Source organism: Chiloscyllium plagiosum, unplaced genomic scaffold (assembly GCF_037043375.1).
Source record: "Chiloscyllium plagiosum isolate Xiang-an unplaced genomic scaffold, Cpla_swu_hap1 HiC_scaffold_1, whole genome shotgun sequence".
Classification (NCBI taxonomy): domain Eukaryota; kingdom Metazoa; phylum Chordata; class Chondrichthyes; order Orectolobiformes; family Hemiscylliidae; genus Chiloscyllium; species Chiloscyllium plagiosum.
In genome coordinates this window covers 120,726,925-120,752,230 of record NW_028270139.1, presented here as the reverse complement: position 1 = coordinate 120,752,230, position 25,306 = coordinate 120,726,925, and the positions used below count along the sequence as shown (strand labels likewise).

The following is a 25,306-nucleotide window of genomic DNA, read 5'->3' as shown; positions in this document are numbered from 1 at the left end:
ACCCAACTCCATACGCGGGAAAAGGTTCACACTGTCAACCCTATCTAACCCCCTAATCATCTTGTACACCTCAATCAAGTCACCCCTAAACCTTCTTTTCTCTAATGAAAACAGCCCCAAGTGTCTCAATCTTTCCTCATACGATCTTCCTTCCATACCAGGCAACATCCTGGTAAACCTCCTCTGCACCCGTTCCAGTGCCTCCACATCCTTCCTATAGTATGGCGACCAAAACTGCACACAATATTCCAGATGCGGCCGCACCAGAGTCTTATACAACTGCATCATGACCTCAGGACTCCGGAACTCAATTCCTCTACCAATAAAAGCCAGTATGCCATATGCCTTCCTCACTGCACTATTTACCTGGGTGGCAACTTTCAGAGATCTGTGTACATGGACACCAAGATCCCTCTGCTCATCCACACTACCAAGTATCCGACCATTAGCCCAGTACCCCATCTTTTTGTTATTCTTCCCAAAGTGAATCACCTCACACTTAGCTACATTGAATTCCATTTGCCACCTTTCTGCCCAGCTCTGCAGCTTCTCTATATCCTGGTGTAACCTGCCACATCCTTCCTCACTGTCAACAACTCCTCCGACTTTCGTATCATCCGCAAACTTGCTCACCCAACCTTCTAACCCCTCTTCCAGGTCATTTATAAAAATGACAAACAGCAATGGTCCCAAAACAGATCCTTGCGGAACACCGCTAGTGACGACACTCCATGAAGAAACTTTGCCATCAACTACTACCCTCTGTCTTCTTCCATCCAGCCAATTCCTAATCCAAACCTCCAACTCACCCTCAATGCCATATCTCCGTATTTTCTGCAGTAGCCTACCATGGGGAACCTTATCAAACGCCTTACTAAAATCCATATATACCACATCTACCGCTTTCCCCTCATCAACCTTTTCCTTTTAAATGCATCTCTACTTTCTATTACAAGTGCAGCCTGTGGCAGCAAATCCCACATTTCCACCACTCTTTGGATAAAGACTTTTTGACTTAGTTACTTATCAGGTTTCTTTCTACCTTGTATTGATGTAGTCATGTTCTTCCCCACAATTGGCATAATTCTCTCTTCAATGAATTCTTTCAGAATGCAAAATATCTAGGTTAGGTCTCCCCATACCTTTCTATTTTCAAGAGAAAAGTTTTATGCAGCCTGTCGACCCCTTCCTGATTTTTGCATATGTTTCTGGTGTCATCTCACTGGCTTCATTAACATCCTACAGAATAAAAATAGAACTGCATATGTTGGAAATCAGCAACAAAAACAGAAATTGCTAGAGAAACTCAGCAGGTCTGGCAGTATGGAGAAAAAACAGAGTTAATGCTTCGGATCCAGTGATGCTTCTTCAGTTCTGAACATGCTGTTTGACTTCCCATCTGTCAAAATTTAGTGTGTTTATTTTTATTATAACTCAAGTTACTCAGCTTCAAAGTTAAACTTAACCCCAAAATATCTCAGACTAATGGGTTGTTTGTGAGGAAGTACTGAGAGATTTAATGAATGCACAAACCTGTAATATGATATTTGTTACAGAGATATTCTACAATTTCCATGTACTTAGACATACGAAATTCATAAGTACATAATGATGGATACAGAACTGGCTCAGAGGTAGAAGACAGAGGGTGATGGTGAAGGGTTGCTTTTCAGTCTGGAGGCCTGTGACCAATGGAGTGCCACAAGGAGCGATGCTGTGTCCACTACTTTTCATCATTTATATAAATGTGAGTATAAGAGATATAGTTAGTAAGTTTGCAGATGACACCAAAATTGGAGGTGTAGTGGACAGTGAAGAAAGCTTCCTCAGTGTACAACAGGATCTTGATCGGATGGGACAATGGGCTGAGGAGTGGCAGATGGAGTTTAATTTAGATAAATGTGAGGTGCTGTGTTTTGAAAAAGCAAAGCAGAGTAGGACTTATACACTTAACAGTAAGGTCCTGGGGAGTGTTGCTGAACAAAGAGATCTTGGAATGCAGGTTCGTAGTCCCTTGAAAGTAAAGTCGCATGTAGATAGGACAGTGAAGGCGGCATTTGGTATGCTTTTCTTTATCGGTCAGAGTATTGAGTATAGGAGTTGGGAGGTCATGTTGTGGTTGTACAGAACGTTGGTTAGGCCACTTTTGGAATATTGTGCCCAATTCTGGTCTCCCTCCTATCGGAAGGAAGTTCTGAAACTTGAAAGGGTTCAAAAAATGTTTACAAGGATGTTTCCAGGGTTGGAGGATCTGAGCTACAGTGATAGGCTGAATAGGCTGGGGCTGTTTTCCCTGGAGCATCGGAGACTGAGGGGTGACCTTATAGAGGTTTACAAAATCATAAGGGGCATGGAGAGGAGAAATAGGCAAAGTCTCTTCCCTGGGGTGGGGAAGTCCAGAACTGGAGGGCATAAGGTTTAGGGTGAGAGGGGAAAGATATAAAAGGGACCTTAGCGACAACTTTTTCATGCTGAGGGTGGTTCGTGTATGGAACAAGCTGCCAGAGGAAGTAGTGGAGGCTGGTACAATTGCAGTCTTTAAGAGGCATCTGGGTGAGTACATGAACAGGAAGAGTTTAGAGGGATATGGGTCAAGTGCAGGTAAATGGGACTAGTTCAGGTTAGGATATCTGGCTGGCATGGACGAGTTGGACCGAAGAATCTGTTTCCATGCTGTACATCTCTATGACTCTACATATTTGGTAACCTTGCAATACTCAGATGAATTTATATTCACATTTGCTTAGCTTCTCTGTCTGGACGGATCAAGGAGAACCCGAGAGGATCATTGAATAACAACCCCGTTAGCACTTACTAATAGAAGGCAAGAGGAGAGATGCAAACATTGAAGGTCAGTTAGTGAACTTGAGGAAGAAACACTTAACGTTTGGCTTGGGCGAGAAAATGAAATGTGTTGCCATCTCCCACATGAGTAATGTCTGCTGCAATGATCTCAGTGGAATCTGCACTTGAACACATGACACCCTGTGGCCTCCATGAAGGTTTCAATTCACAAAACCATACAGTACAGAAAAGTCCCTTCTACCCATCAAGTCTGTAACTGTCAAAGCTATGCAAAATCCACATTAATTGTGCAAATCTGACAGACAATAGGAATATCACAGATCAATACCTAAACTGGTGTTATAGAAACTTTGGGTTTCCAAAATGAAGATGTGGTTTAGACTTCTTGGAGAACGTTTACAAAGTACCAAGTGAAAGGGAGAGAAAATGTGAATTGTCCAAAGGGAAACAAAGAAAGTGGCTCATTTCCCACCATACAGCCGTACAGCCATTGTGCTGTACAGCATGGAAACTAGATATGCCAATTAGATATCCTAAATTAATCTTGTCCCATTTGCCAGCATTTGGCCTATAACCCTCTAAACCCTTCCTATTCATATACACATCCAGATGCCTTTTATATGTTGCAATTGCCAAGTGCTGGCAAATGTGACTAGACTAGGTTAGGATTTCTAGTCAACAGGTAGGAGTTGGACCAAAAGGTCTGTTTCGGTGCTGTACATCTCTATGACTCTATGACTCTAGTTCAAGTCTGGAAGTTTCTGAACTCTCAACTTCCCAGATCCACCTCGTTAAAATATATCCAGACAAACTTGTGAGAGGGATGAAGTCACATTAATCGATTGCATTAGCAAGTCCTTGGCAGCCATAGGGCAGGCAGATGCTGAGGTGGGCTGGATAGAAAGGCCTACTTGCGTCTTAGGGTCTTCATCCCATTTAGTTTTGATGTTATTAGGCTTTAAAGGACCTTGCCATCACATCTCTTCTATACCTCCACCCCAGCCAACTTCCATGGGTCCTGATACACTCCATACAAATTAAATGATGCTACACATATACATTTGCCCTTTATACACTCCATGCCAAATTATACTCCTCTGTGGCTCCTCATACCTTTAATATCAAATCCTACCCTCTATGTCGCCTCTTTAGCCATTCACCCAGTAGTGACAATGGAAGATAAAATCTGGCGATGAGAAAGGAATTTCTAATATTCAAATTGCAACATTTAAGAGGTATTTGGATGGGTATATGAATAGGAAGGGTTTGGAGGGATATGGGCCGGGTGCTGGCAGGTGGGACTAGATTGGGTTGGGATATCTGGTCAACATGCTCGGGTTGGACCACTTTACATCTCTATGACTCTAAATACAGTTCTCACCCTTTACAACTGATTGTGGAAATATCCATAAATCTATTTAAAACTTTTAAATCTCCTGAAGTCACTAATCTCTGATAAAAACATAAACATCTGCTCAGTTACCATATAAAAAGGTAATGATCCTTTAATAGCCTTTCTAAGCATAATTTGGAGGAACTGGTGTTGGACTGGGGTGGACAAAGTTAAAAATCACAACACCAGATTATAGCCCAACAGGTTTATTTGCAAGCACTAGCTTTTGAAGCACTGCTTCTTCATTAGGTGGTTGTGGAGCAGGACCATAAGATATAGAATTTATAGCAAAAGATTAGTTTCATGCGGCTGAAATATATTAAACAAACTGAGATTAAATCTGTCATCTTTTAGAATGGGTTTGCTAGTTTCAGTTCGTTAATATGTACATCCCAGAACTCCTTTTAAATCACATTCTCAAGACAATTTCAGGTTTTCTAACAAAAGGTATCATCTCAGCTCAGACAATGCATTAAAGGTGTGAGGTTAAAGTCTGTCTGTGTGCCAACAATGAGAAACTGTAATGACCTCCTCAGGAGACAGACATGGGATACAACTGATAGGGTACACTTTGTTGTCCAGTAATTCCCAGAAGCCGGAAAGCTATGTCATGTTCTTCGCAGCCTGCAACACCTTATCAATGAGGATGAGCACCTCTTCAAGACCTTCTCTACGCCTCCACTTCTCGCCTTTAAACAACCATCAAACCTTAAACAATTATTCGCAGCAAACTGCCCAGCCTTCAGGCCAACACCATACAACCCTGCATGGCAACCACTGCAAGACATGTAAGATTCTCGACATGGATACCATGAATACCACTATTAAATGTAGGGACGCTTCCCACCATGTATGCGGCAGGTACTCATGTGACTCGGCCAATGTTGTCTATCTTATAGACTGCAAGCAAGGATGCCACGAGGCACGGTACATTGGTGAGACTGAGCAGACGCAACAACAATGGATGAATGAACACTGCACAGCAATCACCAGGCGGGATGTTCCCTCCTAGCCGGGGAACGTGTTAGCGGTCCGGGACATTCGGTCTCGGATCTTTGGGTGACTATCTGCCAAGATGGACATTGGGATAGGTAACAACATAAAGTGGCCGAGCAGAAGCTGATAGTCAAGTTCGGTACCCATGGGGATGGCCTCAACCGCAACTTTGGGTTCATGTTACACTACAGGTGACCTCACTGCACTATACACACTCTCACACACACGTGTGCACACACATACACAAACACGCACACATTGCTACATACTCACACACTAACACAGACCCTCTCTCATACGCGCACACATACACGCCCACATTCACACCAATGCACGCACCCTCTCACAGGCATCTACCCCATCACAATCACACATATACTTTACCAAGCCTATACACACACTCTATCACATGCACTCACACCCACATGAGCACACTCACTCTCTCTCCTGAACGCACACATAAGTTTATGAGGTTAATCTGTATTTGCAGAATTATATTTTATTTTGCTCAAAAAATGCACAACCTGCAGTCAGTCCATGTAAGATTCTATAAATCCCACTTTAGAAATAGAAGTAGTCTGACTCAAGATTGGGACACAGACAGACTTTAACCTCACACCTTTAATGCATTGTCTGAGCTGAGGTGACACCATTTGTTGGAAAACCTGAAGTTATCTTGAGGATGTGACTTAGTCATTTGGGGATTTATATATTAACAAACTGAAACTAGTAAACCTATTCTAAAAGACGAAAGACTTAATCAAAGTTTGTTTAATATATTTCAGCCGCATGACACTGTAACCATTTGCTATAAATTCCATGTCTTATGATCCTGCTCTGCAACCACCTAATGAAGAAATAGTGCTTCGAAAGCTAGTGCTTCCAAATAAACCTGTTGGACTACAACCTGGTGTTGTGTGCTTTTTAACTCTTTCTAAGCAGTCAGTCATAATAGTATGAATTCAGAATCCCTCTGCTTGAGATAACTTTAGCTTTTTCAAACTGAATTAAGCAAGCATTCTGTCATATTGGTGGATTGCATGGAAATGTCAACAAAATGTTCTGTTAAAGTTGCACAACCTAACTTAGATTTATCAAAGCAGTTATAACACCTTAGACCATAAGAACATAGGAGCAGAAATTAGGCCATTTGGCCCATTGAGTCTACTCCACCATTCAATCATGGCTGACAGGTTTTTCAACCCCACTTTCCTACTTTGTCCCTGTAACCCTTGATCCCCTTGGAAATCAAGAGCTTATCTGTCTCTGTCTTAAATATACACAATGATCTGGCATCCACAGCCTCTGTGGCAATGAATTCCACAAATTCACCACTCTCTAGCTAAAGAAGCTTCTCCTTACTGCCATTCTAAAGGGTCTTCCCTTTATCCTAAGGCTGTACCCTTGGGTCTTCGTCTCTCCTACCAATGGAAATCTCTTCCCAATGTCAACGCTGTCCAGACTGTTCAGTATTCTGTAAATTTCAATCAAATCCCCCCTCGTTCTTCTAAACTTCATACAGTGTAGTCCAAGAGTCCTCAAATGGTCCTCATATGTTAAGCTTTTCATTCTTTCATTCCTAGGATCATTCTTGTGAAACTCCTCTGGACCCACTCAAAGGCCAATACATCTTTCCTGAGGTATGGGGTCTAAAATTGCTCACAATATTCTAAATGTGGTCTGACCAGAGCCTTATAAAGTTTCACAAGTACATCCCTGCTTTTATGTTCTAGTCCTCTCAAGGTGAATGACAGCATTGTATTTGTCTTCCTAATTACTGATTTAACCTGCAAGTTAACCTTAAGAGAATCTCAGATTAGAACTCCCAAATCTCTTTGCACTCCAGATTTTTGAATTTTCTCCCCCTTTTGAGAATAGTCCAAGCCTCTACTCCTCTGACCAAAGTGCATGACCACACACTTTTCCACATTGTAGTTCATCTGCCATTTCTTTGCCCACTCTCCTAACCTGTCTAAATCTTTCTGCAGCCTCCCTGCCTCCTCAATACTACTTGTCCCTCCCCCATCTTTGCACCATCTGCAAACTTAGCAGAATGCCCTCAATTCCTTCATCCAGATCATTAATGTATAAAGTGAAGATTTGTGGTTTCAACACTGACCCTTATGGAACACCACCATTTGGCTTCCATCCCGAGAAGGACCCTTTTATCCCCACTCTCTGCCTCCTGCTAGACAGCCATATTGGTAGCTTGCCTCTAACTCCATAGGCCTTTATTTTACTCAGCAGCCTCCTGGATGGTACCTTATCAAAGGCCTTCTGGAAGTCCACATAAATAACATCTATTGGCTTTCCTGGGTCTAACCTATTCATTACTTCCTCAAAGAATTCTAACAGATTTGTCAGGCATGGTCTCCCCTTGATGATAGCGTGCTGATTTGACCCTATTTATCAATGCAGTTCCAAGTATTCAGAAATCCTATCCTTCACAATGGACTCCAAAATCCTCCCAACGACTGTGGTCAGGCTAATCAGCATATAATTTCCCATATCTTGCCATACTCCCTTCTTAAATGGATGGTTACAAGAGCAATTTTCCAGTCCTCTGGGACCCTCTCTGACTCCAGTGATACCTGAAAGGTCACTACTAATGCCTCCACTCTCTCTTCAGCTCTCTTTTTCAGAATTCTAGCGGGTAGCCCATCTGGTCTGGTGACATTTCCACTCTCAAATCTTTCAGTTTTTCTAGCATCTTCTCCTTAGTGATAGCCACTGTACTCATTTATACCCCCCTCCAACTCTCTTGAAGTTTTGGGATATTGCTTGTGTCTCCACCGCAAAGACTGACGCAAAATACTTATTCAGTTCCTCAGCCATTTCTTTGCTCCCCACTACACTTCTCCAGTGTCATTTTCCAGCAGCCCAATGTCCACTTTTGCCTCTCCTTTGCTGTTTATATATCTAAAGAAAGTCTTGTAATCTTCTATATTACTGGCTAGCTTACTTTCATATTTAATCTTCTCTCTCCTTTTTTTCTTTTTTTTTGTTTTCCTCTGTTGGTCTTTGTCGGCTTCCCAATTCTTTGGCTTCCCACTGCTCTTTAGCACATTGTAGGCTTTCTCTTTTGCTTTTATGCTGTCCCTGATGTCTCTGGTCAGCCTTGATTGCCTTATCCTCCCTTTGGTATGCTTCTTTTCCCTTGGGATAAATTTTTGCTGTGTCTCCCGAATTATTCCTGTCATTGATGTTCCACTGTCTTTCTTGCTAGGCTCCTCTCCCAATCAATTCTGCCCAGCTCCTCCCTCATGCTTCTGTAGTTGCCTTTATTCAACTGTAATACAGTTCTTATTGACAGTTGCATCTGTTTCACTTATTTTAAAATCCTGCTATTTGAATACATTGCCATTCTGTAGCAATTCAAAGCAGCTTCAAAATCATGAAATTAATTTCTGCAAGGTCATCCAATAGTAATTTTTCCAATTGTCTTTAATTTGAATGTAATAGACAATAAGAGGTTAAAATTTGTCATTCCTCACTTTGACTGTTAACATTCACTCAAAATGTTAATAAAGCTATAGCCATTAATTAGTAAATATTTATTGGTAACTACTAATCAATTGCACAGATTTTTAACTTCAAAATCCGTTCTAAAATTAGAAAAAGAGTTAATGACAGAAAATTTCAGTTTGTCCCCTCAATTCTGCTCTACACTTCAATTAGATTATTGTTGATCTGCATCACAACTCAATAAGTATGTTTTATATCCCTTGATATCATTATTTAACAATTTATCTGAGGATATACATGAAAGGACAAATTCTGAGTAGATACAGTCTTTTGAGGAAGTTAGTTCCAGATTTTGATTGTTCTTTCTTTGAAAAAACAGAGAAATTACATTCTGTACTTTTTAGCAAATGAACCAACTGTAAAGACATGAATTTACCTTTTATAGGTGCAGTAAATCTTCCAGTCATAACATCAAAATAGCTTCCAACATTGGTCTCCACACTGCTGAAGATAATGCCACTGTTCTGGTTTGTAAAATGAGTTGCCATAGAAGCCATGAAAGCAACCTATGTTAATTAAAGGGAGGAAAGTGAGGTATCACTTTATTTGAACAAATATGCAAATATCATGAACGTTTTTGGCTACATAACCGCTGATGTATTTAATAACAATCTACTTTCTGACCAGTGATAATAGACCACTATGAATGTGATTTTGGGCAGGTAAAAGTTTACCTGATTAACCCAAATGATAACTCAAAAGAAGAAATAAAATTCATTTTTATGCTGTGTCATTGTTATGCACCTAAATATTATGCACCTTACTGAACATTAACTAACATTTATCCATTAGTTTTACACAATACAATCCTGTGTGGCAAATGGAATAGTATTGTTCTTACTTTGAGTTCTGATGGGATGCCTGCTTGTCCCTTTTCTCCTTTAATGCCTTGAATTCCACGTTCTCCTCGGGGTCCCAGGTCGCCTTTACGGCCTTGCTCACCTTTATCACCTTCATGTCCTGGTAGCCCATTATTTCCATTATTTCCATGGTTTCCTATGAAAATGCAGATATTTGTGCTCCAGAAGTCAATCAGTATTTGATTACCAGCTGACATCTTTATAGAGTGGATACTTAGATAAATGTGTCTCAAAGCCAAAATTCAAATAAATTCGGGATGCTCAAAAGTTAAAATGATGATTGTACAGACTGTCATACTAAACCACATGAATCAAGAAAGGTCCAGATATTTTGTGATATTGTTTGGAATGCAAGGCAGGAATACTATCATTGCACACAATTTATTATGTTCATATTATTTCCAGCTGCTTGATGAAAAATAGCTCTATGTCAAAACTACACTGAAGCTAATCATATGAAGAGAGGATAGAGGAAAGGAGTGGACCATTTGTACACTGGACCCCGTCGTGCCATTTAACTAGAACTACTTTTTATTATGATAATCAATTCTAACCACAATCAAATATAATATAATTTATCGACTTATAACTTACTAAATTAATCTTTAACTTCTTCTTTACACCTCACATAATTGCAGACAGAATCAGACAAACAAACAAATGGACATTAATGCTGGGAAAAGAAACAATTAAAGTGAACACAGTTCAATAGCACCCAGCCATAGGATTTAGTGAGGTGTCCTTTTATTTCTTGAGTCCTTCTGATTTTAAATTTTCTTCTTTCCAAGTCCTTTCATTTCTTCACTGAGGATAGAGGGTGGTTGACACACTGATTGTTCAGTCTTTCAGTCACCTTTTAAAGGCAGCAGCTTCTAGCAAATGGAGAGAGAGAATAGGTAGCTATCCTCAAATTCCTTTACTTCTTTGCAAGGAAAGACAGATGCTAGGCAGAATTCTGAAAGTTCTTGATCAACATGAGCTGTCAAGAAATCTATTAGAATCTGTTGAATCCAGTAAAGACATCTTTGTCAATACTGAGACCAACTTGTTGTGCTGGGCAGCATTGAGTTGCCTATTAAGTGGGATTAGTGCTTGCTAGTGATCTTATTAACTGCAAATCTTGTGTCATTAATACGAAGCTTTCTATCCTCCACTAACCAAGCAAAATAGACATTGACAAGTCTCAATCAAAGCGAGCACTTGTCAACTTCAGCTCACTGCTTGCTCTGAATGGTGACCATGTTTGACACCATAAAGCCAGGAGAAGGACTAGGCAATTCAGCCTGATCTGCCATTGAATGCCATCTTGGCTGATCTCATCTCAGCCTCAAATTCTGTCTGCTATTCATAGCGCTTCAAACTATTACTAAATAAATATCTGATTATCTCTTCCTTAAATTCACTCAATGTCTCAGCATCAACACCTCAGGGAATGTTACAAGAATACAGGTCACGTGAGGAGAAAGTGAGGACTGCAGATGCTGGAGATCAGAGTGGTCTGCGGTGGAGATCCTATTAAGAAGTAGAAATCTCACTACATTAATGTAGCCTGTTCATAGCACTTTTTGACTGTGGGACAGGCTTGTTTTATGTCTTTTGTTTTATTGCTGACTTTTCACAGAGGGGTTAAATTGGGAAGAATGGGATGGGGAGGGAGCTGGTTTGGTAGTGTATAATCTTCCACACTGTAAACAGATGACCCTGTTGTAGTGCTTCTATGTCTCTGCTGCCTTGACCTTCTGGTTTCTGCATTCAGAAAATGCATTGGCAAGTTTCCACAATGCACCTTTTGGATGCTGTCACTGATCACCAATGATGGCACAAGTGCATCTTAAAATGATGGTTGGTTGCAGCCTAATTTGCAATTGGTCTTGAATGGAGTCAAGCTTCTTGAATTATTTATTTTTGAAGCTGGACGTATCCAGTTAGATGGACAATATTCCACCACATTCCTGACTCTACGAGAAAATTAAGCTATAGCCTCTACATTCGATGAAAGAATTCTAATCCCTCCTCTAAACTGATAAGGATGTTCCAATGTGCTTAAATCCATCCTTAATGTGTAGACTCAGATAAAGAATGGTAATTTTGATGACATACTGAATGTTTTGCTGGTCTTTGTGTAATGATACAAAACATAAAAACGTAGAGAATAGGAGCAGAGATCGGCCTATGAGCCTTTTTCACCATTCAGTATGATCATGGCTGATCCTCTACATCAACACCATATTCCTGCCCCCTTTCCATATCTCTTGATACCTTTAGTGTCTAAAAGTCTATCTGTCTCTTTCTGTAACCAAGACAGTGGCTTGCCCTCCGCAGGCTTTATCCAAATGCTCCTCACCCTCTGAGTGAAGGAATTGCTCCTCATTTCATTCTTAAATGGCAACAATTATCTATAGGAATAAAGGATGGGTTAAAATTGGAAAAGAAAATGTTAAAAAAAAACAACACACAATTAATAACTCACCCGGAATACCAGCTGGGCCAGGAGGACCAGGCCATCCACGGGGACCAGGCTCTGCTCGGTAACAACAACGATTACATTCGAAATGAGCAGGCCTATCCACAATCTCATGTTGTTCCTCAAAACAAAAAACAATTCTTAATTGGCAAGCACAATTTAACAAGAACTAAATTGATAAGATTAGAAAGTCACTCAAGGCATCTGATTTTAGGACAACAAGTTTTAAAGTTAAAATATTTTTCATAGTTTCTTAGATGAAAAAAATACATATCCTATAATTACTGAAGTAGACAAATGAATGATGTCAAGTTCATATCATAATTGATTATCATTAATGCTAGGTTGGAATTTACTGAAAATATAACAATATATGAGTACACATTTTGGTATTATTGTGAAAATTGGCCAGCTTTTTGTGGTGAGGAAGAGATTCTGATTAAATTGCTTGTTGTCAGAAGTTTCTGGATGATTTACACTTCCCAGCAAGTTTTCCAAGAATGAAACTGAGTAACTCCCAGAATTTCATGGGGTTGCTGCTCTTGGACATTAATTGTTCATGGAACACAGTACAGAATGTTAAGTCGAGCTTTTTAATAATTTGGTATTTGTTGATTAATATCAATCAACCTCTCTAGCCCAGAAAATATATCAATAAAAATATAGAGATTCATTCTGACAGGTTGAATAATTTAATATTTTTTTAAAACTTTCTTCTATTCTGTCTTCATGTACTTTTTTCTCTCTCTCTGAATCCAACCTTTGTCACCTTCTGTTTGGATGAAATTTAATGTTTTGCTGCACTGGTGGTGAGTTAGGAGGCAGGAGGGAATTTAACCAAGTCAGATAGTGTGGGCTGGGTGCACTGCCCATTGCCACCTTAAGTCTTATTAAGCTCAGGGCAGGAAGGCTTGCCAACAGCCTTTCTGCCTGGCTGGTAATTCAGAACCTTAGGTGGATAATTAATGCCCATTCAGGGACTTCATTTCATCCCTGGTAATCAACCAGATAAGCAAGTTACTACATGAGGAAGTTGAAAAGCCAATCCCACCAGCAACCTTCTGGCAGTGAGTCCTTTATTTGGAGACATTCATTCCCTGACTGAAGGACCTGGCATCAAGAAGGGAAGAGCCCACTGAGAACTAACCCATGCCCTTTCTTCTGAAACACCCCCCTGCAACAGTGACCTCATGTCCACAAACCTATTTCACCCTCCCCTCTGGTCTGGGTTCCTCATCGATTCTAACCTGCAGGGATTATGTTACACAACCATAATGCTGACCAGCAGCAGGGAGCTCCTGGTCACTGATTGGCTTTAAGCCCTCAGTGAGTAAGTCTTACACCACAAAGACCTTGATCTTAGGGATGCCCTGTGCTGACCAGTTAAGTGCTCAATGTGCATTTATTTCTGTCAGAATTAAAAAGCAATAGATGCAACAAGAGTCTCCTGTTAGATCTCCAGCTGACCTGTTACCAACATAATATTCCCCTTTTATTGCTTGTGTCATGTCTGATTTGACATTGAATCCACAAACTCCGATCACCTTCAGTCCTTTTTTCATTCATTATTTAAGCCTTTAATTCCATTGATTAAGGAGTTACATTGCTGGTTGTGTGGTTCACCTATATCCATGTTGCCCATTCACCTCAACATGCCATTATCAACTGGTAATTCCAGCAACTTACTTGGCAAACAGATTTGAACTAACCAATCCCGTTATGAGATACAGTGCTCCATTAAATTCTGTCTTTTAACAGAGTAACATACAGACTAGGAGAAGCAGGTCAATCAGCAGGCCCTTTGAACCTGCTGTTCCATTCAAAGTGATCATGACTGATCCTCTATCTCAATGCCATGTCCCTGTTTTCTCTCTATATCCCTTACTATCTTCTAAATGCAAGAAATCTATCACTTTCTTGAATATATTCAATGACTTGGCTTCTCCAGCCTTCTATCATAGACATTTTCACAGGTTCAGTAACCTTTGAATAAAGGCAGTTTTCCTTATTTCAGTTCTAAATGGTCTACCCAGCAACCTGAAACTGTGTCCACTGGTTCTAAACTCCGCAACTAGGGAAAATATCATTTCTGCATTTAGTCTGTCCATACATTTCAATCAGTTTCCTCTCATTGATCCAAATCTAGTGAATACATGTCCAGTCAAACCAATCTCTCCTCATAGCACAGTCTTGTCAACAATGGCATCAGTCTATTGAATCGCTGCTTCTCTCCCTCAAGGACAAATATATTCTTTCTTAGGTAGGGAGTCCAAAACTGCATGCAATACACCAAGGGTTACTCCCCAAGGCCCTATAATTAGTGTAAGACATCCTTACTCTGGACCCAAATCCTCATACAATGAAAGCCAATGTATAATTTGCTTCATAATTGTTTGCAGCACTGCTGTCTGCTTTCATTGACTGGTATACTGCTGTACAAAGTGTTCAGAACATAGGAACAGGAGTGTTCCATTCAGTCCATCAAGATTGTTCAGCCATTCAATTAGATCATAATTGAACTGTAGCCTAACTCCATATACCTGCCTTTCATCAATATTCCTTAATACCTTTGCTTAACAAATATTTAAATATTAAAATTAGCAGCTGGTCTTGCATCAACTGAGAATTCCAAACCTTTACCACCATTTGTGTGTAGAAATGTTTCTTGACCTCTGTCCTGAAGGGTCTGGCGCTAATTTGTAAATTATGCCACCTAGTTTTAGCATCTCCATCCAGTGGAAATTCTTTAACTTTATCTGCCCTTACTTTTTCACTTAATATCTTGAAGACTTTGATTAGATCACCCCTTAACCTTGCAGGCCCTTGCACCCCATAACCTTCCCAATTCTAGAGAAAATAGACTTAATATGCATAACATCTCCTCATAATTTAATCTGTTAATCTCTGAAGTGCAGGTACCACTCTTGGAGACCTACATTTTAGTCTCTCCAAGGGCAATATATCCTTGTACATTGCTCAAGTCTGCTCGCAATACATCAAGTGGGATATAACTAGGGTTTGTATAGCTGCAGCATAACTTCTGCATCCTGATACTCTAATCTTCCAGATATAAAATGCAGCATTCCATTAGTTGTCTTAATTATTTTCTGCACCTGTTCATGACACTGTAAATATCTATACACCTGAACCCCAAGAGTCTTTGAATCCCCAGGATTGAACTTCAAACCGTCTAGCAAGTACCCGATCTATGCTTTTCCAGTCCAAAATAGATAAGCTCTCATTTGCTTCTATGGAACTCCATCTGCCACAGTTTTGCCCATTTACCTGTTCTTTGTGAGAAAATCATGTGTGTTAGTTAAGCAAGAAATGAATGGTCAGCAGTTAAACATCCCCTAATTGCAAAACCCCTTGGCTTTCCAACAGAGTTTGACATGAGGTGGAGTTAATGCTTAGGGAAGGATTGGGTCAAGTACATTTGATTTTTGCATGCTTGCAAATGATCTCCCATTTTCTCGTTTGTTTCCTGAACACAGAAAATATAGTTTCTGTGTTTCTAACTGGTAAAATGACTGATCATGTGCATGTCATATGATCAAATATAGAGGTCAAAACCATCAAATAAGCAAATAGAATAATTAACATATATTACAGCATTTAAGGTATATGGAATAAACTCTAGCATACATTTCATTGCATGGCAGATAATCAAACGAATGTTTAAATACATAATTTTAAAAGATAACAATGAAAAAGTATTTGAATCGCAAATATAATACAATCAAACTTAATACTGCAAAGATGTATTTATTGTCATAGTATCATAACAAACATTTGAAAAATAAACCGCAGATTAAAACATTGCATTTAAACATTGTAATCATGTGCATAGCAATTGCATCTTCATCTTGTATACAAGTCATGTTTCTGGTTAAAAAAAAACATTGCTGTTATTTACTTAGAAAGAATTTGTTTTGAAAATATGTTTTTGAATTATGGATAACGTCAGAAATGCCACCAATTATTTCAATCTTAGTTACCCTGACATAATACTGGTAGCCTTCATAATGATGCTGTTTGGAGTTGACTGTTCTATCATCTTAATAGTACCTTTTTTCTGTACATTTTATATTAAAACAGAAAATTTGTTGCCACATTTAGCTGCTAAGATCAATGCGACAGATCATCAACAAGGGAATTCGATAAAACTTTGAGAACACAAATATTGAACAGTGTTAGGAAAAACAGGGAAGTTATTTTGCATCAGATAAATCAGCAATAGTGCAAGCACCAATGTAGCTGACAATCAGTATTGACATTCTTATGACTGATATGTGAAAGTACCAATTTTTAAATTGTTATTTGCTGTGTTTTTGACAAGTTTGAAGAACAATAACAGATACAATTCAATCATTGTTTATTTTGAGGGTTCAGGTGTAAAATCGTTTTTGGTTTGCTGTAGAATTTGACTGCTATACTTGTTTAAAAATGTGTTGCTGGAAAAGTGCAGCAGGTCAAGCTGCCTGACCTGCTGCGCTTTTCCAACAACACATTTTTAAGCTCTGATCCCCAGCATCTGCAGTCCTCACTTTCTCCTGCTATACTTGTTTATTGAGTTTATATAGCATATGGGAACACATTAGTATCACTTCACAGTTGCAACAAAATTCATAAAATATTTTCTACTGTATCAAGTTAAATATCTAATAAGTGTGAATGACAATACTTCTGTTACTACTCCATGCATTTTTTTGTCAGACTGTATAATCATAAGAGAAAAGTTGCTGTAAAAGTAATTGTGTAGTGCAGCCTTTAGATTACAGCATACCCAAAGACATTCAGATTCAGTACAGTGCAACTCTTCTGGTTAATTTGATTTGTCTAATTTGATATTTTCAAAATAGATTATCCTGTCCTGGCTGACTGCCTGCAAACTTTTGCAAACTAGTTTGACCATACAGGACAGTGAATGTTATAAAAAAACATTCTAACATTAAAATGGAGAAATTTCAAAGCTAACATTCCCAATAAAGGTCACAACACTTTAAATTGTAAGTTATTTCTCATGCATTTTCTTTTAAATAAGTTAAAAGGAATAATAATGAGAAACTTCATTTATGCATTTTCACTACCACTTCATTAAAAAAATCTAATTGAAAATATGGATTACACTGCTCCTTTTTAATGATTCCATTATAATGTCTTTGATTATTCTATTTAAAAAATGTTCATTTCTGTTTTGATTGTTTCATTTTAGCAGCAACACAACAAATTCATGAGCAATCCCAAAATAAACATTGCAAACACATTTCTCTTTCTACCTTGAACAAAAGAAACTTCACTGGAACTTTGTCCGAAATTAAACATTAATTGAAAATCAACTTAACTTTATTATCCTAAAATTCACATTACTCCAGTTTGCACAAGCTGAAGCCAAACTGCCTCAGGACTATTACCAAGTTTGTGTATAAAAACAGTTCGGAGTACCTTAGAAGTTGGCTGTTTTATCACCTTAGTTTCAAATTTGTTTCTTTTCAGCTTTATTTGTATTTTTCCTGTCTTGTCAGCTGCAGCTGATTTCAAATTTACCCCACCTGTATGGTTTGCAGCTTCAGTCTGTTCGCTCTTTATATACCTGGAACCTTCATGGTTTTCAACAAATTTTGTCAAGTTTGCAATATCTTTCACGCTCACCTCCGAGTATTCTTCCTGACCTAGACAAAAGGGAAGGAAGAGGAAAATGAGCAGGGACCAATGTTCACAAATCTTCAGAGCCATAATCTAAGGGTTGGACACAGCAGCAATGTGCTAGTCTTATCCTTCAGTTAAATGCAATCCCTATGAAAGTTGCTCCAAGTCCGTAAATTTATAATGCTGTAGACCCTTGGTACAGGAAACAGTGGGACAGCCCATTGATATAATCTCTCAGCTGTGATCGGTCATACCTATCAAAACAGAATGGTCCGTATTACTTAAATGAGGTGTGACATATTCACTAGTTAACCTCCGTCACACATAGAGGTGAATTTTCATGGATTAAATCTAACCATACTGACAGTTCCCTTGCTTCCCTCATGTTGGTGTCAGTTATTCATTTAACATTTGTCATAAGTCTGTTTTTTATTCAAGTGTGAAAACTTTATTGAAACTGAGAATTTGTGACTAATGCAGAACGTTCCTAAATGGAACAATGTGGTAATCTCATTATATGGATATCCCTAACTGGATAAATGCCTGGCTTGTTTTTTTAACAGAGGACCTGACATTTGAAGCTTTTGTCAATGCTTCCAGACATAAAATATGTAGCAAGAAATTTATCTCAAAGTGAAAGAAAGACTTGTAATAACTTCCACAATATTTAATTCCATTAATGATTATATGTAATCTAAATAATTGTTTTTCCAATTTGTTGCAAAAAGATATATATATATATATATATATATATACAACAGCTTTTATTTCAGTCAATGTGATTAATAGCACTGCCCTTAGGATGATGTTGTTCAACATTGAGACTTATGCCAATGGATGACTCATTACAAAAACCAGACATTAGGTTATATATAAAAATACACAGATTTTTAGATTATGATGTGAATTTCCTATGTGTCTCAATGCATCTTTGGAAATGTCCAGAAATTTCCATGTTTCTTTTGTAGGTAATCAGATGCAAATTATACTTGATAACGCAATTATGTTTCATTGAAAATTAAAAGAAAATAATATTTCAGAAATAGAGATCTAAAACCCCCTGAAGATTACATAATATGATAGATTTTAAGCAGAAAACTGGTGGAAATGCTAAAAGGAGAAAGGAAGTATACATGAGGTCGAGGCAACTGAAGACAGGCGAAGCTTTGGAAAAATATTGGGAATGTAGGACCTATCTGAAATGAGGAATTAAGAAGGCTGAAAAGGTTCATGAGGTATCTTTAGCAAACAGGGTTAAGGAAAATCCCAAAGCCTTTTATTCATATATAATGAGCAAGCAGGTAACTAGAGAAAGGGTTACTCAATCCTCAAGGACAAAGGAGAAAAGTTATGTGCGGAGTCAGAGGAAACAGGTGAGATTCTTAACAAGTATTTTGCTTTGGCATTCACCGAGGAGAGGGGCGTGACAGATGTTGAGGTTAGGGATAGATGTTTGATTACTGTTGGCCAAGTCGGCATAAGGAGTGAGGAAGTGTTGGGTATTCTAAAAGACATTAAGGTGGACTAGACCCCAGATCCGGATGGGATCTATCCCAGGTTACTGAGGGAATCGAGAGAGGAAATAGCTGGGGCCTGAATAGATATCTTTGTTGTGTCCTTGAACATGGGTGAGGTCCCGGAGGACTGGAGAGTTGCTAATGTTGTCCCCTTGTTTAAGAAGGGAAGCAGGGAAAATTCAGGTGATTATAAACCAGTGAGCCTGACATCAGCGGTAGGAAAGCTGCCAGAGAAGATACTGAGGGACAGGATCTATTTCCTTTTGGAAGAAAATGGGCTTATCAGTGATAGGCAACATGGTTTTGTGCTGAGAAATTCATGTCTTACCAACTTAATAGAATTCTTTGAAGAATTGATGAAGGAAGGGCTGTAGATGTCATGTGTCTAGATTAGAGTGCTGCTGGAAAAGCACAGCACGTACATGTACATGGACTTCAGTAAGACATTGAGGTAGGCTGATGGAGAAGGTGAAGCCACATGGTGTCCAGGGTGTACTAACTAGATGGATAAAGAACTGGCTGGGCAACAAGAGACAGAGAGTAATAATGGAAGGGGGTTTCTCATAATGGAAAATTGGGACCAGTGGTGTTCCACAGGTACTTGTGTTGGGACCACTGTTGTTTGTGATATACATGAATAATGTGGAGGAAGGTACAGGTGGTCTGATTAGCAAATTTACAAATGACGCTAAGGTTGGTGGAGTAGCAGATAGTGAAGGGGACTGTCACAGAATATAGCTAGATTGGAGAGTGGGGTGGAGAAATGGCAGATGGAGTTCAATCCAGGCAAATGTGAGGTGATGCATTTTGGAAGATCCAATTCAAGAGCGAACTATACAGTAAATGGAAAAGTCCTGGGGAAAATCGATGTGTAGAGAGATCTGGATGTTCAGGTGGTTTGTTCCCTGAAGGTGGCAACACAGGTCAATAGAATGGTCAAGAAGGCATTCAGCATGCTTTCCTTCAATTGAATGAGGAATTGAGTACAAGAGTTGGCAGGTCATGTTACAGTTGTAGAAGACTTTGGATTGGCCAAATTTGGAATACTGTATAAAGTCCTGGTTGTTGCATTACCAAAAGAATGTGGATACTTTGGAGAGGGTGCAGAGGTGGTCCACCAGGATGTTGCCTGGTATGGAAGATGCCAGCTGTAAAGAGAGGTTGAGTAGATTAGGATTATTTTAGTTAGCAAGATGGAGGTTGAGCGGGGACCTGATTAGGATCTACAAAATCATGAGAGGTATAGACAAGGTGAATAGAAAGAAGCTTTATCCTCGAGTGGGGGATTCAATTACTTGGGGTCATGAGCTCAAAGTGTGAGGGGAAAAGTTTAAGGGGGATATGCGTGGAAAGTTCTTTACACAAAGGGTGGCAGGTGTCTGGAATGCGTTGCCAGCGGAGGTCGCAGAGGTGGCAAGATAGCGTAATTTAAGATATATCTAGACAGATACATGAATGGGCAGGGAACAGAGGGTTACAGACCCTTAGAAAATAGGTGACAGGTCTAGATAGAGGATCTGGATCGGCGCAGGCTTGGAGAGCCAAAGACCTGCAATTTTCTTTGTTCTTTGAATCACTTAGCCATTTTTTCCATCTATTTCAAAAGGAAGTTAGTTCGGCTATATAAAGACCAATTGATTTGCTGCTATTAGTTTCTTTTTTTCAGTCATGAAACCTAAAATCTACCTCATTATCTCCACCTTTTCAGGTATATTTGAGAAATGCCAGCCATTGACACTCAGGTTTTTTATGTGAAATTAGAAAATGTGGTAATGTTGTAAAGTTCCTGATTTCAATGGTGGTTGAGGGAAAGCAATACATAAAGTAAGTTGCCAGATTGTGAGCAGTTCTAAACTGGTAACAGTTGGTGACTGAAAAAAACATCAACTCTAACAATAGCTTTATTCATAACATTTTGGATTAAGGGGCAAAACTGACAAAGAATTTCTCCTTTAAAACTTGGAAATGGTATATGGTCGCTCTTGCCAGATTAAGAAACAATAAGCAAATTGGAGTTCTGGAAAAACAAAAAATCAAGCAACCATGAAAAAAAAAGAACTAAAAATAACTCTGATTTCTCTCCACAGATGATTTATGCAATTTCTGTTTCTGATTTCCAGCAACCACAGTTTTTTTTGTTTTTATTTGAAATGCATTCCATGCTAGTGCACTGAAGGTGTAGTCAAAAATTTCACCTCATTTCTGAAAGAAAGATCTCCTTACCCTGGCCAACAATTTTTATCAATGGTGCTTCTGTATCTATGGTGCTGGGGTAGAGGTAGTTGAGAGCTTCAGGTTCCTAGCAATAAATATCACTAACAATCTATCCTATTTCTGGATTAGTGGTGCTGGAAGAGCACAGCAGTTCAGGCAGCATCCGAGGAGCAGTAAAATCGACGTTTCGGGCAAAAGCCCTTCATCAGGAAATCTGCAATCATTGTTTTTACCTAACAATCTATCCTAGTCCATCTATCCGTGCTACAGTCAAAAAAGCACACCAAAGCTAAGGCTAAATAAATTTGGAATGTCCACAATGGCTCTTACCAATTTTTTATAGATGCACCATAGAAAGCACCCTATCCAAATGCATCACAGCCTGGTACGGCATCTGCTCTACCCAAGAAAATACAGATAATTGTGAACACAGCCCTACCCATCACATGAACGAGCCTTCCTTCCACTGACTCCATCTAAATGTCCGGCTGCCTTGGAAAAGAAGCCAACATATTCAAAGACCCCTTTCCATCCCAGTTATACTCTCCACCTTCTTCCATTGGGCAGAAGATATGAAAGTTTAAATACACATATCAAAGGATTTAAGAACATCTTCTCCCCTGCTTTTTCAGACTTATGAATGGACCTTTCCTATATTAGAGTTGATCTTTCTCTGCACTTTCTCTGTAGCTGTAACACTGTATTCTGTATTCTGTTCTTGATGTACTTATGCAAGGTATGATTTTCTGATTCGCATATAAAACAATACTTTTCGCTGTATCTCAGGATATGTGACAACACAAGTTAAATCAATACTTTTACTTTGACTGTCCGTAGACAAACATGTTTGCAGGATATTTATCATCCTTATCATCATTGATATTGGGCATCCCTTGATATGAGAATGACTGCTACTCAGGGTCACCAATTTCTGCTATGTGTCTTCACTTGACTGAGCAGACAGAATACTTGAAAAAATTTAGACGAGTTCTTTGTGTTGTTCCTTATGAAGCAAAAGATTTTGAATTAAACTATCATCAATCCATTTGGAGCCCTATTTAATTTTGAGCCTTACTTCAAGTCCAATGCATGTTCTTAGCTGGGCCAATTATGTTTTATTCTTGGTAAAATTCCCAAAGTAGACCAAAAACACTCACAATGAGATGAATGATGCGACAGGGAATTTCAATTGAACCAAAATGGGATGAAAGCCCTTTGGATCAGGGTTCTACCATGACCCTGTATCCCCAGCCCATGGATCAATGCAATCAATGATCATTTTCCAACATTCCTGAATTCATAACGTTCGAGTGTGTCCAGACATGAAGAATGTTATTCAATGAAATTGTGAAAGGTCACACAACTTTGACCCACAAGCAAGTAAAATGATTGACATTCTTGCAATGCTGGACATTTTGGTTAATGTGAGACAGGTTAATAGTCTGAACCGCTATCTGGGTTCAGGCTGGCAAGGTCTGGAAGTGTGGCCCCCTTCACCAGCAACTCCTCTCACAGCAACCTCATCTACCAGCACATTAAGTCCTTTTCTGCAAATCAAGGTATGAGCTTTCACTTTTGGTCTATTTTCTCTGTGAGAATATTCCATCAGCACTATCTGAGGTGCAGTGCCTAATTCAGGAGCATAAGAAAAGTTGCCGTGAGCCACGATGGAACAGGTGCCATGAAACTCTCACATCATAACATTTAGCTAAAAAAATAAGAAAATCAAGCCAAATATTTAGACTAATAGCCAGAACTTCCCAATAAAAAAAGTGTAACTTTCCCTCCATCGTAAGGTCAGAAGTGGGGATGTTTGCTGATGATTGCACAATGTTTAGCACTATTCGCGACTTCTTACATACCAAAGCAGTCAATGTTCAAATGCAACAAGATCTGGACAATATCCAGGCTTGGGCTAAGAAGTGACAAGTAACATTCAAACAATACAAATGCCAGACTATAAACGTCCCCAATAAAAGACTATCTAACCACTGCCATTCACTGCTAGCCAGTGGGCTATCATGCTACCTTGATATGTGTTATAAAATCATTCAATGGTAGTACCATCACTGAATCTGGGGGTTACCATTGACTGGAAACTCAACTAAACTCACCACATAGACAATGCCTACAAGAGCAGGTCAGAGGCTAGGAATACTGCAGCGAGTAATTCACCTCCTGACTCCCTAAAGTCTGTTTATCATCTACAAAGCACAAGTCAGAGTGTGATAGAATACTCCCCATTTGCCTGATGGGTGCAGCTCCTACAGTACTCAAGAATCTTGACAACATCCAGTTCAAAGCATCCTGCTTGATTGACACCACATCCACAAACATCCATACCCTCCACAACCACCAACACTCAATAACAGCAGTGGGTACTATTTACATGATATGCTGCAGAAATACGACAAAAAACCTTAGACAGTGCCTTCCAACCCCATGACCACTTTCATCTAGAAGGACAACGGCAGCAGGTACATGAAACATCACCAGCTGCAAATTCTTCTCCAAGTCACTCACCATGCTGATTTGGAACATTTTCGTTGTTCCTTCACTGTCACTGGGTCAAAATCATAGAACTCACTCACTGAGGCATTATGGGTAACCTTACAGCACATGGTTCAAATGGCTACCACCTTCTCAAGGGAACTAGGGATGGGCAATAAATACTAGCATGCCCACATCCCACGAAAGAATAAAAAGAGTTTACTGGAATTAAAGAATAAATTGCACAGTTATTTCCAGTTACCAAACATGCACAGTCAAATGGAAACAATTTCCTAGCATCCACCCTTTCCAAGCCATGTATAAACTTACAAGATAATACATGGCTTGGAAAGGGTGGACGCTAGGAAATTGTTTCCGTTAGGCGAGGAGACTAGGACCTGTGGACACAGCCTTAGAATGAGAGGGGGTAAATTCAGAACAGGAATGCAGAGACATTTCTTCAGCCAGAGACTGGTGGGCCTGTGGAATTCATTGCTGCAGAGTGCAGGGGAGGTTAGGACGCTAAATATCTTCAAGGCAGAGATTGATAAATTCTTGATGTCACAAGGAATTGGGGAGAATGCGGGTAAGTGGAGTTGAAATGCCCATCAGCCATGATTGAATGGCGGAGTGGACTCGATGGGCCGAATGGCCTTAATTCCGCTCCTATGTCTTAAACAGGGAAATCAGGAAATTGCTTTCTGGGTGACCTGCTCCTTCAAATGCTTCTCTAGATGCTTGGTATCCAAGTATATGGAACAGCATAAGATTTATCTGATTCAGCAGAGAAGGTTGTGGATTATCCATGCAAAAAATTGTTAACAGCATAATAAGACTCAAGTATTAAACCTCAAGCTCACTAGAAGTGAAAATTAACAATTAACAAAAGTGGAGTCACTCTCCTTCAAAGTTTAATTCTTACTGGAATCTTTAGAAAAAGTAAATTTTAAATATATATATTATGATTACTTTCTGTCTCTTTTTTCTCTCTTCCTAATTTCATCTTTCTTTCCTTTGCTTTATCTCCTTCTCTTTATTTCACTTTCATTACATGAGTTGGCATTGAATTGCAAAAGTCTGTGAAGAAAATTTGCTTTCCCTTCTACCCTAAAGTATTCAGTGAATCAGTGCGATGCATGATCTGCCATTTGTAAAAGAAAAATACTGATATTATTCTAAAGAAACTCAATTTCAGTTATTTGAAGTAAATCCATATCTGCCTTTTAATGGATTTGCCTCAATTATAAAACATAATTTAAATAACTAAATAGCAATTTACTCCAATTAAAGTTAGGAATTTACAGGTGTTCCTTGCAAAGTGCAGAAGACATTGTGGAACGTTCATGGAAATTCTACCTTTATTTTTCCACAGGCGCTAATGATGGTTATGGAA

The 25,306-nt window shown here is 39.2% G+C and overlaps 1 protein-coding gene across 3 annotated transcripts in view; it reads right to left on the bottom strand.

Annotated features, from left to right (window-relative positions):
- The window catches only part of LOC122555367 (complement C1q tumor necrosis factor-related protein 3-like), a 29,028-nt gene extending 11,115 nt beyond the window's left edge, over positions 1–17,913 (bottom strand). The window contains exons 1-4 of one of the 3 annotated variants that reach the window (XM_087990269.1): positions 17,489–17,913; positions 12,050–12,164; positions 9,561–9,715; positions 9,096–9,225 (exon numbers count right to left, since the gene is read on the bottom strand). In XM_087990269.1, coding sequence (XP_087846395.1) covers positions 9,096–9,225; positions 9,561–9,715; positions 12,050–12,164; positions 17,489–17,779 — 691 coding nt within the window. In that variant the 5' untranslated portion in view covers positions 17,780–17,913. The remainder of the gene's footprint in view (positions 1–9,095; positions 9,226–9,560; positions 9,716–12,049; positions 12,165–17,488) is intronic. The other 2 variants (XM_043701306.2, XM_043701316.2) reach the window with 2 other exon arrangements.
- Positions 17,914–25,306: the final 7,393 nt, after the last annotated feature.